This window comes from Gouania willdenowi, chromosome 8 (genome assembly GCF_900634775.1).
Source record: "Gouania willdenowi chromosome 8, fGouWil2.1, whole genome shotgun sequence".
Taxonomy (NCBI): Eukaryota; Metazoa; Chordata; class Actinopteri; order Blenniiformes; family Gobiesocidae; genus Gouania; species Gouania willdenowi.
The window spans coordinates 22019623-22037770 of NC_041051.1; the positions used below are offsets into that span (position 1 = coordinate 22019623).

The 18148-nt window shown below is 39.2% G+C and overlaps 2 protein-coding genes across 2 annotated transcripts; one reads left to right on the forward strand and one right to left on the reverse strand.

Annotated features, from left to right (window-relative positions):
- Positions 1-23: 23 nt before the first annotated feature.
- On the reverse strand, positions 24-7655 carry LOC114468547 (peptidyl-prolyl cis-trans isomerase FKBP10-like). Its single transcript, XM_028455516.1, has 10 exons — positions 7398-7655; positions 6335-6480; positions 6077-6266; positions 5843-5988; positions 3726-3915; positions 3504-3649; positions 3229-3418; positions 1505-1647; positions 1252-1415; positions 24-1168 (listed from the first exon to the last, which is right to left on the reverse strand). Exons 1-10 carry the CDS (start codon positions 7589-7591, stop codon positions 989-991), a joined length of 1689 nt encoding a protein of 562 aa, XP_028311317.1. The 5' UTR covers positions 7592-7655; the 3' UTR covers positions 24-988.
- A 3503-nt stretch (positions 7656-11158) lies between these two features.
- p3h4 (prolyl 3-hydroxylase family member 4 (inactive)) lies at positions 11159-17473 on the forward strand. Its single transcript, XM_028455257.1, has 7 exons — positions 11159-11602; positions 12831-12980; positions 13067-13238; positions 13844-13972; positions 14055-14200; positions 15543-15626; positions 17050-17473. The coding sequence occupies exons 1-7, from the start codon at positions 11159-11161 to the stop codon at positions 17197-17199; spliced, it is 1275 nt and encodes a 424-aa protein (XP_028311058.1). The 3' UTR covers positions 17200-17473.
- The last annotated feature ends 675 nt before the right edge of the window (positions 17474-18148 follow it).

Here is an 18148-nt window from a genome sequence, read left to right on the forward strand (position 1 = left end):
AAAAAAAATAGATTGGAATGAAGTTTCTGACAAATCCTTTATTACGTTTTAACATGTTACTGTACAAATTAGAATGGACCAAACAGGGCTGAATAAGTCTTAAAGCTACAGCTACATGGAAGATTTTAAAGCTTTGGTCCTGCTCACGTTGTTCACGTACTGTACATGATCCATTCATCTTCCTGATTATAGCTGTAACTTCCTGAATGATTAACTGATTCATGTGTAAAGAAAAAGGATTTGGTGGGTAGATAGCTTAATTCTTATCCTTACAAACACTGGAACATTCGATTCTGCTTCCAGGTTTTCACAATAAAAGTCCAAGTTGCAGCCTATAGCATTTAATTAACAAACAAAAAAAAAGGATATGACTCATGATTTGTTGGTTTGAGATCCTATTTTTAAAACAAAAAGCTTAATAACAGAATTATTAGAAGAAGATCCACCAGCCTTGTTAATTGCGAGTGTGACTAGTTTACAGGAAGTTGTGCCCATCATCCTTTCTACAGCGTACAACAGGAATAAAATGAATAGAACCAATAAGTCCTGTTCAAATTTGGCTTGTTTATGTTAAATCAGCAAATATCCAGTCAGTGTTTATGTGTTGAGGACCATCAGACTTTACCGGGTAGAACAGTGTTGAGGTCGGAAACACTTTCCTTGAAGAGTTTGCATGTTCTCACTATGTTTACATGGATTTTCTTCATCGTCCTACATTCCAAAAACATGCACATTAGTTTCCTTGAGTCACTAAATGATCTGTAGGTGTCATTCAGTGCATACAAGTCTCTATGTCTCAATTCATGAACCCTGTAAAAGATAACTGGGTACAGAAGATTGCATGCATGACAAGATGATATTAATCAGCATGTGTCACCAAGATGACATGCTATATTTTAAGGTTTCCTTCCCAAATAGGATGAGGTTTGAAATATACCGCGCAATGTGAGCTGCATTATGTCTCCCATAGACACGCCCATTGACCTCTTCAAAGTTCATCTCGTTCTGCTTTGTCATCTTCTGTGACGTAGAGTTCGTTTTCTGCAATCTTCCCATCTTTGTTGAGATCCTGATTATTAAACATGTCCTTTATGATACTGTCGGCATCAACCCCAGGGCGAAGGCGACCCCTCCCCTCCTTGACCTGGAGCATGATGAAGGTAGTAAACTGGAGAAAAAGATGAGTTTCAATTCAGTTTCATTCACACACATGGAAAGAAAAAAAAAAAAAAGAGTGGTTTGTCCACATACCTCCTCTAAAGGGACCAGTTTATCTCCATTTAGGTCCATGGCAGGAAAGAGTGGATCAGGACTATCACCAGTCCACACAAACATGAAGCCCTCAGGTACTCCCTTCTGTAGATCCACCAGCTCCAGCTCAAAGTGAAGCACGGCACTCCCAGGGACGCCTGCAGCTGGAGACACCATGGCACGATAAAACCACGTTAGTTAGAAATCTGTGAACGCAAATGTACCAAAATTGTCCACAGTTCCTTTGAGCAACCTCCATTTTCGCCGTGTCCCCAGTGAGGAGGAACGAACACTTCTCTCCTCTCGCCCACGCACATGCCACTCAGTCCTTCCTCCAGTCCCCAAATCACATTGTTAGCACCCAGAGTAGTGACTGAAGGCAAGTCCAACTGGTCACTGAAACAATGCACAATCTACTTTAACACAAGGATAGAAAAATCCACTCCTACAGCTTAACCCTCCTATTATCCTTGGGGTCAATTTGACCCCATTCAATGTTTACCATTCAAAAAACTAATAGTTGACTTCAGAATTTTTTTCTTCATATTTCATGACATTTCCTAATTTGATAGGTACAACTGATTAACCATAAAATGATCATGATATTTTTAGGCAAAGCTACAGGCCTCAAAACGTCACTCACTTTGTTGTTCTTCTTTTTCTTGTTGTTGTTGTTGTTGTGTACACTATTTAAAACCGTTACTCCCCTGTTATTCGTGAACGGATCGGGTTGAAATTTGGTAGGTATCTATGGATGTGTACGCATCGCTGCTCAGAACCCGATTTTCGAAAAAACAAAAAAAAAAAAAAACAAAAGTCGATTTCTCATTTCAGTCAAATATTACAATGGTTGGTGGTACCAAATCATTAGCACATACCGATATATAAATGGGGCCCATTACCCTGTAAGTGTCACGGGGGCGCCAGGGGGACCCCATTTTTCAAATGACTACTCCTTCGTTAGTTCTCGTGAGATCGGAATGCAGTTTGGTATGAATATGATGAGATGCTCGGAGCCCTTTTTTTGAAATGGGGCCCGGGGGCCCACCCCCTTTCTGGTAACTTCCAAATTCATGGGAACATAGTCATGTGATATATCGTTTCAAAGGTAATTCAACGTAGATTACGATTATATATCGCACAATTCGATAAGGGGCCCACCCCCCTTTTTTTTGGCAATTTTCATTAAAGTTGTTTTCTCATTTATTTGTGAGTCAAATATTGCGACAGTTGGTGGTACCGAATCATTGACACATACCAATATATGAATGGGGCCCATTACTCCGTATGTGCCACGGGGGCGCCAGGGGGCCCCATTTTTTTACTCGATGGAACCGAGTCATTTGACTGAATTCTCGGGAACGTGGTACGTGCTATTCGGCGCGGAGATGTTCCGTGAGCCCGGCCGTAGTTCATCCGAACTTGTGTAAATGTGCTGAACACATATTAGATGCAATGGTATTACTCTGGGGTCAATTTGACCCCACACTGTTTTAACTGTGTAAAACCTGATGAAGAGGACCCTGATTTTGAAGTAGTAAATAAATATTAGGTGGCGCTGCAGGAAAGGTCAGACCATCACCACAACAAATAGGGTTCATACTCTTGTGGTCATTAATTTTGTCAGTAAATTTGAGAACATTTAGATGAAAACTATTTAAGATAAAATAATTCTAATTTAAAAGTTTGGCCCGATGGTGGCGCGAGAGAACAGGTCAATGTTTTATGATCAAGATGTTATTAATGTATTCAACAAATAAACAATAAAGTGTCTGACACTGAAACTTGGTCAACAATTTTCTAAAAATCATTTTCTGGAGGCAAATATTTGAAGATAATAGAAGGGTTAAATCATGCAGTATTCACTCTGTTAAAATGACACAAAAACTTCAATTTGTTCAACATCCATCATTGATTACATGCAAGAAGAAGAAGAAGGAGGAGGGGGATGCAGTGTGAACAGCAGGGGGCGCTCACGAGCTGTACAGCAGGGTGCCGTCCATCAAGGAGCAGTTGTAACGATACTGAATCCAGTCGTCTGTTTTGCTGATCACGTCGCATTCCTGGGGTTTGTGGGTAACTCTGATTTCGACTGGATCTTTAGGGTTATGGAAGTCAACGACGTGAATGCCAAAGACCAGAACGGCCGAGCCAGGAATGAAACCCTCTATTGGGGGAATAAACAACGTGTTGCTAACATGAACTACACTGTACTCTGTTGTTACATCATATCTATTCATTGTCCTACTCACCAACTCCATCTTCTCCATATGCCAGGTGAGGAGGTATGGTTATCGTCCTTTTCTCCCCCATGCACAGCCCTATCAGAGCCTTGTCCATCCCTTTGATCACGTAGCCCATACCAATGTAAGTGTTGTATGTGCTGTTCCGCTTGTAGCTGTTTGAAAAGAGCGTAGCACTGAGTTCACATGGGTGATGCTTCAAACTGGAAACTGATCAGGTTTCAGATTTACCTAGAATCAAATGCGGTTCCATCTTGAAAGGTGCCGTTGTAGTGGTAGCGTATGAAATCTCCGCTCACCGTCCTGCGAATGCAGCCTTTGGGTAACTCCTTCACCTGCACCGTCAGATCATCACTGGGGTGGAAGAAATCTACCATCAGGACATCAAACACCAGAGTAGCCTGAGGAGGGACTAGAGCACCTGTTTGGAGACAAGTAACAAGAGAAGGAGTTAACTAGTGGTCAACAGACAGGATGGAACCAGGTTGGCAGCTGATATGTTCTTCCAATCAGATGTTAGCTCACTAAATCCCGCCTCCCCAAAGCCCCAAGATGTTCAAAAAGTAGAAGTTCTGAGTGGCTCTAGTAGAGGCTACCAGGAGTAAGATTTAGTAATAATACATTAATTTTATATAGCGCTTTTTTGGACACTCAAAGTTGCTTTATAGAATTAAGGGATTATTATTTCACTGGTAAGCTACTATTGTAGCCACAGCTGCCCTGGGGCAGACTGTTAGAAGCGAGGCTGCCATAGTGCGTCATCAGCCCCTTCGACCACCACCAACACTCACTCATACACTACATTCATACTAGGCAATGTGGGTGAAGTGTCTTGCCCAAGGACACAATGACAGATACCACTGGAGCGACTGCCACCCCACTGTGGCACCTGGAATTCTCAGTGGTCTCACATCCAACTACTAACCAGGCCTAGACCTGTTTCAGGGCTTCAGGGCAATAACGAGATCGGGCAATGACAGGCGGTTATGACCACAGCTGTGGCCTCGTTACAGCTGTGCTTCCACTGGTCAGTAGTCAGACAGTTTTAGAGAAAGTTCTCAGTTCCACAGGAGAATGCGGTGGGTTACTTAGCACCTTTACATGTACACAAGGTACACAGGAACACAGATAGAAAAAGAAGAGCGCATTCTCTAGCTCAAATCGAACACACCAGAAGCCTGATTACGTCTTGAAGTCCTGTGTTTGAAATGGCACACTAACGTACTGCACTACAAACTCAATGAGTACATACTGTCTACTGTATACTACATAGTATAGTTAGGAGGATTAGGATGATGACCGTTCCCACTGAAGTATACTTCCAAGTTCAACAAGATGCATTTTGAACCAATGACAAAAAAAGGAAACACACTAAGGCTAAATATCTCCGTTGATTCGCCACCTTTGAAAGTTCTGAAAGCATTTTAAGCAAGAAAGTGACCAATCAGAATATCAACGTTGTCATTTCATCCATAAAACTCGCATATCCACATTTCATTCCAACATATACACCTGGGTATTTCTAGCATACTCAATCTTCTCATACTATCTAATATGAACGCACAACATACTAATCTTGACGTCAAACTTAGTATGAGTAGTACGTTAGTATGACATTTCAAACACGGCCAATGTCGTCTTTCTTGGTAATCAAGGTCATGGCATGCCCGTAAGCAAAGGTAAAATAAACTAAAGAGACTTTTAGGTGTTAGTTTTTTTAATGCACAATCTTATTCAGTATTTACATATGGTAAATAGACAAAAGTGAGTTCCTTATACTTTAAAATAGGCAATTCTTTACAGCTGAGAAATTCTAAGTAATTTCCTCTGTCACGTGTCAAACTCAAGACCTGGGGGCCAAATCCAGCCCTTTAAAGCATCAAGTTTGGCCCGCTCGAGAAAGTAAATATGACAGAAAAACATGAAAACATTTTGTAAATTACCAACTCATTCAGTCGTAGACATCTCAGCCTCTCCACTCAGTTTTTGCCATGACGGCAGTAATTCTTAATTCCAAATTGTTAAAAGAACTCTCAATTTTTTCAAAATCTGGCAAATTTTCCTCAAATTATTCCACGAAATTACCCCAAATTCCTAAAATCTGGTCAATTCAAGTGAAGATCCTGCAGGGACTGATATACTCACGTTATCATTTATACGTGGAAGTTCAAGCCAGGGCACGTTAATGTTGCATTTGCTCTTTTTCCACCTAAAATCTTTGGCCCACTTAAGGTCAAACTGGTCTGTGTTTGGCCCCTGAACTAAAATGAGTTCGACACCCGGCCTGTCCTATGGTATGAATTCTATTTTGACAAATCTGCTTTAGGTGAAGAAAAATAAATCTTTACCGTAGCCTGTCTCTCCATATGCCAGGAAGGGTGGGACGATGATGACTCGTCGCTCTCCAACACACATGCCAAGAAGACCCTCATCCATGCCTTTGATCAGGTCGCCCTGTCCCAGGTAGGTGTCGTAGGTCCCATTTCTCTGATAACTGAAGCATTGAAACCTCTGGAAAATGTAATATTTCCTTTGGAACGCCAAACAGACTGTGATATCAAATTAAAATGCTATGATCCCACCTGGAGTCAAAGGCCTCACCGGAGAGCAGGGTGCCATTGTAGTGGTACCGGATAAAATCTGATGCCGCTGTGGTGCGGTTGCATGTTGCAGGTTTGCTGTACGATCGGATCTGAACCACATCCTCAGTGTTCCATATATCCAGCAGCAGCACTTCATACACCAGCACAGCGTCAGGAGGAATCACACCACCTGAGTGAGGCCAACAACACACATTAGCACTAAGGATATGACACACACACACACGCACGCACACACACCTGCTCCTATGCTGCCGTAGGCCAGGTGTGGAGGAACCGTGATCCTCCGGCGCTCATTCACACACATGCCCTGCAGACCGCGGTCCATCCCAGTGATGAGCCTGCCCAGGCCCACCTGGCTGATGAAGGCTTTGCCTCGGTCATGACTGCAGATACAGTGGTTGTTTTTACAGCAGAAGTTCATCCAAACACAACATTTTCACACCAACAGAGGTGACGAGTCACAAAGTACAAATAAAATTATTATTACACAACTTTTCCTCTATATGTGATGGAATGGAAGCCCGTTTCCGCCACTAAAAAAAAAAAAAATCACCAAGGAAAGTCACAATTATGGGACACAAAGTCATAATTATGAGATAGAAAGTCAAAATGATGAGATAGAAAGTCAAAATGATGAGATAGAAAGTCATAATTATGAGATATTTAAACACATTTACAGCAGCTTGTTCATGTGGTGAGCTGACACAGAGATGGGTGATAAGACTATCAAAGACTACTTTACAAATGATGAAATGCTTTGTTTGCTTGCAAATTCACATAGAAATATGCTGAGTAAACGCACCCTTGAAAAGATACTAAGCAAAAAGAGGCTCTGGCATCGAAAGGATCAAACTGATGTGGCTGAAGTAGAGCATGGTTTATTGAACAACTAATGGAGATTTCTGGTCAATGCCATGGGTACAGATGGATGTACCAAAAATGTTTCTATCTCATGATTATGACTTTGTTTCTCATAATTATGACTTCCTATCTCATAATTATGACTTTCTTTCTCATAATTATGACTTTACTAACCCATATTTATGACTTTGTTTCTCATAATTATGACTTTCCTTGGTGATTTTTTTTTTTTTTTTTTTTTTTTTTTTATTTTTTTAGTGGCGGAAACGGGCTTCCATATTATGGTGTGTGAATAAATACAATCATCTGTTTAATTTTCTACCATAAAAACAACCTATTTAAATGTCCTGTAGGGAAAGCTTTGCTATCCCCTGAATGCACCAGTGGAAAAGCTGCATTCAGGGTCATTGAACGCATCATTGTGCTGCCGTAACTTCACCTGGAATCAAAATGTTTCCCGTCTGCGTGGAAACTGCCGTTAAAGTGATAGCGGATGAAGTCCTCCGTCTGCACCTCCCGAGGACAGACTTTAGGAATGTAGTATCGATCTACCAGCACGTCCACTAACGTCCCACCAGTGCCGCTCAGTGTGAGGAGGAGAAGCCAGAGCTGGACACACACAGTCCGATCCATCTGAACCAGTTCACCAGCTGATGTGTGAGAGCCTGGACACCTACAAACCACCGTAGGCTGGAGCCAAGTGTGAAACAGCAACAACAACACAAATAATGACTTCCGCTTTCAAAATAAGACATACTCTTTCATGACGTTTTTACTAAACGTTAATACACTGGTTCCCAACCTTTTTCTTGCCGTGACCCCATTTTTATATCACACATTTCTGGCAACACCTAATACTTTTTTTCTTTCTAAAAATGTGTTTTTAGAGTAGTAAGTGCCAGCTCAGGTATTTTTTTTTAAACTGCATTTTGTTTGAACAAGATTTATATTTGAAAAGTGAAAGTATAGAATACAGTTGTTTGAGATTGTGTGTGCGGTGATTTCATGTAAATTCACATGTTGCTGCAACACAACAGAATAGCAGACAGTAAGAAAATAAATAAATACCAACATAGGATAATAGTGCAATATGTACAGCTGTGAGACAGACGTAAATGAGAAAAAAAAAAAAAAAATTAAATGATTAAAATAAAATAAAAAAACATAAAAAATAAACAACAGCAACAACATAGAAAACAACAATGTGAAAATGACAAATGAAATGGTAAATGGTAATTGGACTTAATTTTATTCCCACTTGATTGGACAGTGGGAACAAAATAATGCCTGAACCGTTCTGAACCAAACATCAGCAACATAACTTTAAAGTCTATTCTGAGGCTAACTGTGAGCAAATGTAAAGATTTTTAAAACTATTATTCACTAAAACAGAATTTCAAAAAAAAAAAAAAAAAAAAATCAAACTTATTTTGAAATTTGGACATCTTTTCCGTTTTAATACTCGTTTCAGACTGCTTGAAGAAGGAAGAAGGAGGAGCAAGAGGAGCCCCTCCCACTTTTTTTTTACAGGAATTCTGCAAACGTGTAAAGGCCTTTTTCCAGTCTCCCCAGAATCCCCTGTTTTCACTTTGTATCTGTTGTGTGTGTGTGTGTGTGTGTGTGTGTGTGTGTGTGTGTGTGTGTGTGTGTGTGTGTGTGTGTGTGTGTGTGTGTGTGTGTGTGTGTGTGTGCGTGCGTGCGTGCGTGCGTGCGTGCGTGTGTGTGTGAGAGTGAACTATGCAGATTAACTTTTTAAACTCACCACTCCTTGTCCCAGCTTGTCAGGTTTGTCCATGTGTTAAAAAAAACACACAATGAAGTGTGTAGTGTTTTTTGCAGTTTGTGAACCATTTTCTAGGTTTAATAAATTGATTAAAAGATTACTTCTACTTGAAATTGTGCTTAGTTGGTACTTTTTGTCTGTGAGCTCCTATTAGAAATAATTTTAATTATTTCACAAGGTCCTAACTCACCTTTTGACTGCTGTCAAGCACCACAATTTTACAGTGGAAAAAACGGACATTTAATTTCACAATAAAAGCTTAAATATACCGCGTTAAAAACGGAACAGATAAACTAATTCTTTAAGTGTCAATACTCCAACCTGATTTAACCATTTATTAATGGTTAAATGTAGGCGACAACTAAGTGAGCTTCTTCTTCTATTTTTTTTTATATTTAAAGACCCTTGGCAGAAGATTTTTTTTTTTATTTAAGTTTCTCACTTGATGATTATTTTAATGAAAGTATTCTTCCCTAAGCCTGAAATACTTTGGTTTGGCTAATTATTTATATAACTAAACCTTTTAAAAATAAAGAAAAAAAAGGTAATAAACAAAAAACATCATCCACAATTATCTAAAACTTGTTTATCTCATGTTCCTCTTATCTTTTTTGTCATATCATGAGTACCCCTTAGTTCAGGGGTTCTCAACTAGTGTCACCCTGGGATCCACATTTTGCCACGGTCAATAAATCTTTTATTTTTTTTTTTTTTTTAGAAATTTAGTTTTCCAAAAATAATGTGAAACGCACATATAATCTTTTTCAAAACATAAATCTATGTATTTTCCAGTGCAACGTGCATTTCATAGTAAGCCTGTCAAAAGAAAACTTTCTTTCAAAATAAAAGACAACTCTAACATGAGATATATTGAATATTTATTTATTTTTGACCAGCTGTATGAGACTCACACAATACGGGTCCGCGAGCCACTTTTGGGTCCCAACCCACCAGTTGCCCACCCATCGCTGCCTTAGTTAATGTTATGTATTGTTATTGTGTATCACCAGTCTCATCTAAACCCTTTCCTGTGACGTGTTCAGCATTAACCTCAGATTTAGGCCTTTCATTCATCTATAGCTGATGTTTTGGCCATTTTATATTTTGAACTTCACGTATAGATGTATTTTAAATAGTTGTGTCACATTTTAGTAACAATGGATGAAGAACATGTCCGTATGTATGCACAATAAATTGTGTAACACTTTACGTGAAGTTTTTTACGTAAGGCTACATTACGCTGTCATTAGCATGAATAAAGTGTTATGAAGTATTGTTCGCCAAATTATGACACCTTTGGAGCTATGTTGGCATTTTTGGGTTAGGTGTAGGGATCTAGTGGGGTTAGGTAGGATTAGGTTAAGGTTAGGTTAGGGGTTAGGGTAAAGAAGGGTTATGAGTTAGGGTATAACGAATGACACTTAATGACAGCCTTATGCCACCTTATCCACGCTAATGGCAGGTGTCATGTCATAATAATGTCAGCGTTATGTATAGGCAGCGGCCATCCGTACGGTTGCACGAGCAAAATACCGACATTTTATCCGTATGCAGCACCCCTCATTGGCCAGTTTAGGTCACGTGACTAAGACTAAGCATAACCCTAACCCTAAAAACTGTTGCGATATAGGGTTATAACCTAACCCTAGCCCTAAAACGCTACGTACGTGTACTACGTTAAAGGTACCAATACCACAGGGGGGTTGTTCGTACAGCTACCGTACGAATAGATTTATTTGATTTATTTATTTATTTATTCAGTTTATTTCCGACATGGTTACAGTCACTTTTTTTTTATTTATTTTTTTTTATTTTTTTTGTACATGCCGAAAAAGGAGACAAGAGAAGCAGTTTGCTTATTTGGGTCCCGTCCCCTGTTTTACCATCGCAAATTTACATGGGTTTACATGTCTCTCTGGTCAAACATTCTTGAGTTGTTCTGAACAGTCCTTTTTGTGTATTCTCATCTGTAGTCAGTTTTGTCTTGTTTTTATTCCCTCTCCTCTCTATTTATTTATTCAGATACTTTCTTACTCAATAATATGCTATCAAAAATGGCCTTATAACGTTATAAATTAACTTGATTGATGTTTCAGTTGTACCCTCTGACATCTGTTCAAGTACCCCTAAGGGTACACGTACCCCTGGTTGGCAACCACTGATCTAAAACAATGTTTGGTAAAAGCTGAAATATATTCATACTTAAGTCTATGGTGCGAGTTGTCATGGCTTGCTGAGGCGATACTCGGGGATGCTTTTATTTTGAAGGCCACAGCAAGATGCTCCTGTTTCAGGGTTTGACTTCACTGTATTTCCACAGACTACGTGCAGACAGACATGAGTTGAGCAGCTCTTGGTGAGGAAAAAACCAAGTTTCCCTCCGACCGTGTGACAGCCCGGAGAAGCGGGTGGAGGTGATGATGCTTCTGAGGAGCTTTTGTGTGGCTTTGCTCGTCCCTGCGCTGGTGGAGGCTCAGTATGAGAAATACAGCTTCAGGAGTTTCCCTCAGAAGGACATCATGCCGCTGGACTCTGCGTACAACTACGCGCTGGAACAGTACGCGGCGCAGAACTGGGCAGAGAGTGTCCGGTTCCTGGAGCTCAGTCTGCGGCTCCACCGGCTGCTGAGGGACAGCGAGGCGTTCTGTAGCCGCAACTGCAGCTCAGTGAGCCGGGACAGCGACCCCCAGGACCCCGATGGGAGCCTGAGAATCATGCGCCATATCCTGCTGAGGGCTGCGTGTCTGAAGAAGTGCAAAACTGGGTTCCCCGTGTTTAACCTCACGTATCCACGTCGGGATTTACTGGATGTGTTTGAGCAGAGGATCCCCTACCGCTACCTCCAGTACGCATACTACCAGGTGAGCCCACAAACCATACTAACTGCACAAACACTCCCTGATCCAACATTCACATCAACGTTGACCTCCAGAGAAGTGATTCACAGTCTAGTACTACTCATCGCTCACACGCCGAGTTTTTAATTTGTGCGTAAAAAGCTTGCGGTTTGTTCCGCTCACCGGGAGGAAACGGTGAGTTGCGCTCCCCTGCTGACCGAACAGCAGTTGAGCATGTGCCACGTCTCTTCCAGTGTTTCCCATTCAGACAATCGCCCTGTTATTAATCACACAGTTAGGCGCACGTGCTTTGGTAAGTTTGTGCAGTGGAAACTGTGCGTAAAACTGTGCGTAACACTGTGCGTAAAACCGTGCGTTATACTGCGTTACAAACACATGTTATCTCCAGACTGACCCAACCGAACCTGTGATATAGTTCACCAAAGGATACACACACATTGACCATCAACTGATGTCATGCATCCTCATGTAAATCAATGACTGTATTTCAGGGTTGGGGTCGATTATAATTTTGATTAATACTACTATTACTACTACGATACTATTAATACGTAATCGATACTTCATTACAAGTATGAAGTAATTGTAATCGTAATTGAAAAGTCAGTTTCTGTTGATAATTGACTTTTGTAATTGTAATTGACATTGAATTACAATTTAATTGAACATAAAAACTGGGGAACCATGTTTACAGTTCTATGGCTTACACATATGTTGTCAACAATTATTAAAAATATGTGTCATATCAAATTTTTCCTCTACCTGTCACTTCATTGAGGATAATTTTACCATTAAAATAAATAAATAAATAAATAAATAAATACAAAATAAAAATTTAACTGACACAAAACAGGCTCAGACCAAAAATATTAATAACAATATTTTTGATGGATAAGGAAGCCTAACAAGGTAACTAAGAAATGAGGAACACATTGGATGATGATAGGTAATATTCTTTAGTGTATTTTACATTTAAAACATGGGTGCAAACCAACCTGTTATAATAAGAGATGCTAACAGAAAGCTAACACAAGAGGAAAGTTAAGTTTTATGGGCTCAGTAATTGAGAATGTAATTGTAATTGACTTGCAGGGGGAAATAATAATTGCAATTTTAATTGTGAAGGGAAAAAAATTCCTGTCAACTTGTTGTAAATGAACATGGATAATTGAAGACGTAATTGAAAAATATAATTAACCCCAACCCTGCTGTGTTTTATGTCTGTTCTCAGCTGAACAACGTTGAAAAAGCAGTGGCAGCAGCTCACACCTTTCTGAAGAAAAACCTAAATGATCCAAGTATGACCAAAAACATGAACTACTACAAGTCCCTCTTTGATGTGGAGGATTATCTCATTGACCATGAGGAGCAGCCGTATGAGGTCAGAAGCATCGCCACTCTATATAAAAAAAAGTCCTGCTTTTTTTGACTCTCCTTTAAGATAAAGATGTCCTCTCTGTCATCCAGGGTGTATTCGTGAAGGGTGTGATGCTCTACAACAACGGAGACTTCAGCAGCAGCGCCCGGAACATGGAGCAGGCCATTACGCACTACTTAGAATTATATGGCCTCTGTGTGGCCGGCTGTGAGGGATCTTATGAGATTTTAGAGTTTAAAGACTTCTACCCAACACTGGCAGGTAAAATGATGACTTTCCATCAATGAATGAATTTAATAATCAATTCAGCCATTATTCTATCCTATCCCAATGGTATTTCACAGTATATATAGATATACATTTGTATTTGTTGCCCGAAGTTAAAATTTGAAAATATATTTCATTTCTAAGGTGGACTATTTTGAAAGCACTCACTCATGTGTCAAACTCAAGGCCCGGGGGCCAAATCCGGCCCTTTAGAGCATCAAATTCGGCCGGCTCGAGAAACTAAAAACGATTGGAAAAAAAAAACATGAAACATTTTGTAAATTACCAACTCATTCAAAAAATTAATTCCAATCCACAGTATTTGCCGAGCTCAGTTTTCCACATAATGGCAGTGAAATTGTTTCCAAAATCTGGCACATTTTCCTCTATATATTTCACTAAATTTCCCCAAATTCCCAAAATGAGGGAAATGTCAGTGAAGTTCCTGCAGGGACTGATATACTGTACTCACATACTTTATCATTTATAAGTGGAAGTGCAAAACAGGGCACATGAATGTTAAATTTACTTTTATTTTAAACCTAAAAGTTTGACACCCCTGCTTTAAATCCTTATTTGCGTCCCTTTCCCTGTTGCAGATCTTTATACTGATGTACTGAAGTGTAAAGTAAAATGTGAAGATCACCTGACACCCAGCGTCGGAGGCTTCTTTGTGGAGAAGTTTGTCGCCACCATGTATCACTACCTCCAGTTTTCATATTATAAATGTAAGAATTCCATTAAAAAGGCACACAATTTCATTTTTTCCTCCATCATCTCCTCATAAAGTGTATCCTGTGTGTTTTTCAGTGAATGATGTAAAGAATGCTGCCCCGTGTGCAGCCAGTTACATGCTCTTTGACCCCAAAGACCAAGTGATGCTGCAAAACCTGGCATATTATCGTTTCTACCGGGAGCAGTGGGGCCTGGAGGAGGTGGACTTTCAGCCCCGGCCTGTGAGTCAAGCATCACATCAGCTGTTCAACAATAAAGCAAGGAGCACAACAGGAAAACATGGTCACGATAGAAGCGTTAACACAACTTTGGGTTGTAATTAGACACCAATATAACACAGCAGAAGCCAGACGGGCCCTCCAGCCTTTATTGGATGGTGTCGGGTTGGCAGCTTTTTGCTCTCTGGGCAGAAATGGCGTATAAACGTCTGTGCTTGGTGTGGTTGCTCTAGTTTGAAACTTAATGCAGCTGTAAAACATTTAAGGGTTCCAGACTGGAAGAGTAAACAACAACAACAACACACAGAGGTTGCTGCTTACGATGTCATTAAACTGTTGTTTCATTTTCACCTAGGGCTGGGCGATTTTGCCTTAAAAAAAAAATCCTCCAATTTTTTAAAATAAAAATTCGAGTTTCGATTCGATTTTCAAATTTTTTTTAGTGCACTTAAAAATGACTGTAGACATCAGATATATTGTCAAAAGTGCAACTTTATTGACGTGATTGTCCTCAAGAGTTACAATGCATAGAACAATCCCTAAATAAAAAGTAAATGAGACTCATTCAACTATTTCAAGCTTTAACCCAAAATGTAACAGCAACTTCACAGGAGCTTAATTTTTCTGATTCAGAAATCAGATAACTACATATTTTATAACACATAACATTACAATTAAAAAAATAATAAACTCTTCCCTTAGCATCTCAGCATAGTAAAAAAATAAATAAAAAAAGACAACACTGACTACAGGTGAGAATAAATCCTACACAAAAAAGGACAAAAATAAATAAATGATGAAATTGTGTTCAGAACAACCTAAGAATGTTTGACCAGAGAGACAAGCTATGATGTAAATTTTCTGTGTTCAAAGCAGGGGACGGGACTTAGATAAGCAAACTGCTTCTCTCGTCTCCTTTTTCGGCATTGTACAAAAAGAAAAAGAAAAAAAAAAAAAAAAAAAAAAAAGTGAATGTAACCATGTCGGAAATAAACTGAATAAATAAATTAAAAAAAATAGTGCATATAAAAAATTGAACATGCCCGTTGTGCACATGTAGCCTACGCAAAGGCTAAACAAATGTAAACAAAGAGGGGGCTGGCTCACATCGGAACACTAAAAAGTCCGAAAAAACTGGACTATATATATATAAAACTAAATATATATATATATATATTTTTTTTTTCTTCGAATTAGCAAAATAAAAATCATTTTTATATCTACAAATTTGATTATTCGATTAAATTGATTTTATGCCCAGCCCTATTTTCACCTTTCCATCCATCCATCCATCCATCCATCCTGTTCAGCCTTCATAACTGATATGTGTTTCACTTCTTTGTAGGAGGCCCTAATGTATTTTAACCAAACAACCAAACAGAAAGATATGATGGAGTTTGCACTGAACTACCTTCACACAGATGATGAGGTACGTACAATTTCTGTTCAGTTACACTTGAGGTGGCCCTGGCTTCTCCACAAACTTCTAGGTTCTGTACTACGAAGCTGGATTTCCTCTTATCGCGCTAACTTCCAGGATTTATTCAGTGCGCTGTACTATGACTGGTTAACTTCTTCTTAAATGTAAATTATCATGGTAACTTACGCTAAACAGCTAACCTGGTCAGGACCAGATTAAGTGCAAGGATGAGATGTAAAGCCCCGCCTCCTGACCAATCGGTTCTCTTGGAAAATGACTTGCCTTGGTCATTCTCTGTACACGTTGCTGCGCAATCTGATTTGACAGCTGACAGGAGAGAAATAATATTTATGGATGAATGCAATCCTGTCATTTACCCAAAGACATCTTATAGGAAAGGTATGCAATTTTATGTGATGGATTGACCTACATTAGTCAGCTGATAAAGGCTGTGTGCGTGGGGTGCTCTCTGACCCATAAATTCATTCTGATTCATTTATTAATATACGGTGTTGGTGACACAGAGAGCCTCAGTCCTGTAAGATAATACAGTCTGTATAAAATACATATATTGTACACTTTATGATGAATGCTGAGCTGTATGAACTCATCATCAGAGACACAGACTGCACCCAAAATGAGGCGGGTACATGATTAGAAACACGTTTGTGCTAAAGGGAAACTGATCAATGTAATTTTATTCTGAGATGAGTTAATATTGCATAATTTCACAAGTTTACGTCATCAATGATCTGCCTGCATTCCTTTCTTCCTGCTTTTGCTGCATCAACAGTGTAGTTTTTGGTCTGAATTATGCATTTTACATCTTAGTTTGACTAAGTGAAGCTAACAGAGAAATATCCCGGATATATTTATCCAGCTTCCTAGTATAGGCCCTAAGGCATTTAAAAACAATGACCAATGCATGTACCGAAAACTATTTAATGTAATCAGAACAACTAAAATATTCTTTTTTTTTTTTACAAAAAAAAAAATGTAATATAAGGATAAAGACAGACTTGACTTAAGACAATTACATTTCGAGTTTATTTTTGCAGATGTCGTTGTTTTTAATGACATTCAGGAGCACTTTTTTCTGAATTATGGTGATCATGTACAGGCTGAATTTGTGGAAACCAGGAGAGAAAAAGAGGCTGTGAAAGTAAAAAGAAAGAGGAAATGGGGGCTGGGGATCAAGGGGTAAAGATGGAGGTTATGTTTTTTTACCAGCAGTGTGTGGTATGTGGCTGGGAGGTGTTGGCCACAGAGGCTGTGCCACATCCCAGTTAACTCCCCTTCCAGCAGGGGGCGGGGTTTGGATTAGGACTATGGGAATCCAGACTGAATGTCTAGGTGATGGAGTACACTGGGGGTGATGCTTCAGTTTTGTGAGCGTACTGACTGTAAGTGTTTTTTTTCCTCTGAACTTCAGGACGTGGTGGGTCCAGAGGAAATGACCACCTCTAAAGCAGTGAACCCCGATGCAGAGTTTGAGGGGATCGGAGACTACGAGGAGTCCTTTCTGGCTGAATGGTGGCAGGAACCCAAAACTAAGTGGGACACTGGGGAGGAAGCTGACTGACATCCATCTCTGAGCCTGCGTTAGATCTTCTTTTTACATTCCCATCAGTGTTAAACAGAAACATTTTCACCTCCCGAGGAATAAAACAACCAGAGATTGACATTTTACACTTTGGCTGCAATCAGTTAAAAAAATGGTTCTGTAGCATTTACGGTATGCTAAGGCTGGTGAATGACTTGTCAACTGTTCTTATTTAATGAGACCGTGGTTTAAGGACATTTGTTTTATTTGTCAATACCTTTCTGCTAATAAAGTATTTTGATATTTGTTTTTACTTGGTTTCACAATCGATCCATTTATTTTCCAGAGGTGAAAATAACGAAATCCAAGTACTCGCGTTAGTGTAATTGAGTTGCTTTTATGGGTACTGATATTTCTAAATCAGTAATTTTACTTGTACTTAAGTACATTTTAAAAGAAGCAATTTGTTACATTTCCACACCCAACCGTTACTGAGTAAATTATTATATTTTTATTTTCCAGACAACAATCAAATGCATCACGTCATAGCCGACCAATCAGATTCAATGTAATGCGCAGCGCCAAAACAGTATTGAATGGAGGTTATTTTCTCAGTTCTAGAGTTCATAAATGTTACTACACTTGCTTTTATTTTAAATTGAATTAATTACTATTTTATTTCAAAAACAATTTTATATTTTGACAAACCTTTTATTTTATACAGATGCCTTTGTGGAAAATAAATACATTTAGTTCCAATTGTGCGAGATTGTGTCTTTTCCTCAAGTTTATACATGAGATGTTTACTGTATGCAAGGGAACCGTGGCAATATTTATTACCAAAAATAAACTTGGGGGGTGAAAGTAACTAGTAACTTTACTTAAAGTACTATTTAATTGACCTACAATTTATTTGTATTTGAGTATTACTTTTACTTGAGTACAATTTTCAATCAAGTAACAGTAAACTAGTAGGATATATCAGTGC

Coding starts and splice junctions, on each gene's coding strand:
- LOC114468547 (XM_028455516.1), bottom strand. CDS start 7,591: ATGGATCGGACTGTGTGTGTCCAGCTCTGGCTTCTCCTCCTCACACTG. Junction 3,650..3,725: donor GGAACCGCATTTGATTCTAG/GTAAATCTGAAA, acceptor CTTTTCAAACAG/CTACAAGCGGAACAGCACAT. Junction 1,648..3,228: donor GGCACCCTGCTGTACAGCTC/GTGAGCGCCCCC, acceptor GCATTGTTTCAG/TGACCAGTTGGACTTGCCTT.
- p3h4 (XM_028455257.1), top strand. CDS start 11,159: ATGATGCTTCTGAGGAGCTTTTGTGTGGCTTTGCTCGTCCCTGCGCTG. Junction 11,603..12,830: donor TCCAGTACGCATACTACCAG/GTGAGCCCACAA, acceptor GTCTGTTCTCAG/CTGAACAACGTTGAAAAAGC. Junction 13,239..13,843: donor CTTCTACCCAACACTGGCAG/GTAAAATGATGA, acceptor TCCCTGTTGCAG/ATCTTTATACTGATGTACTG.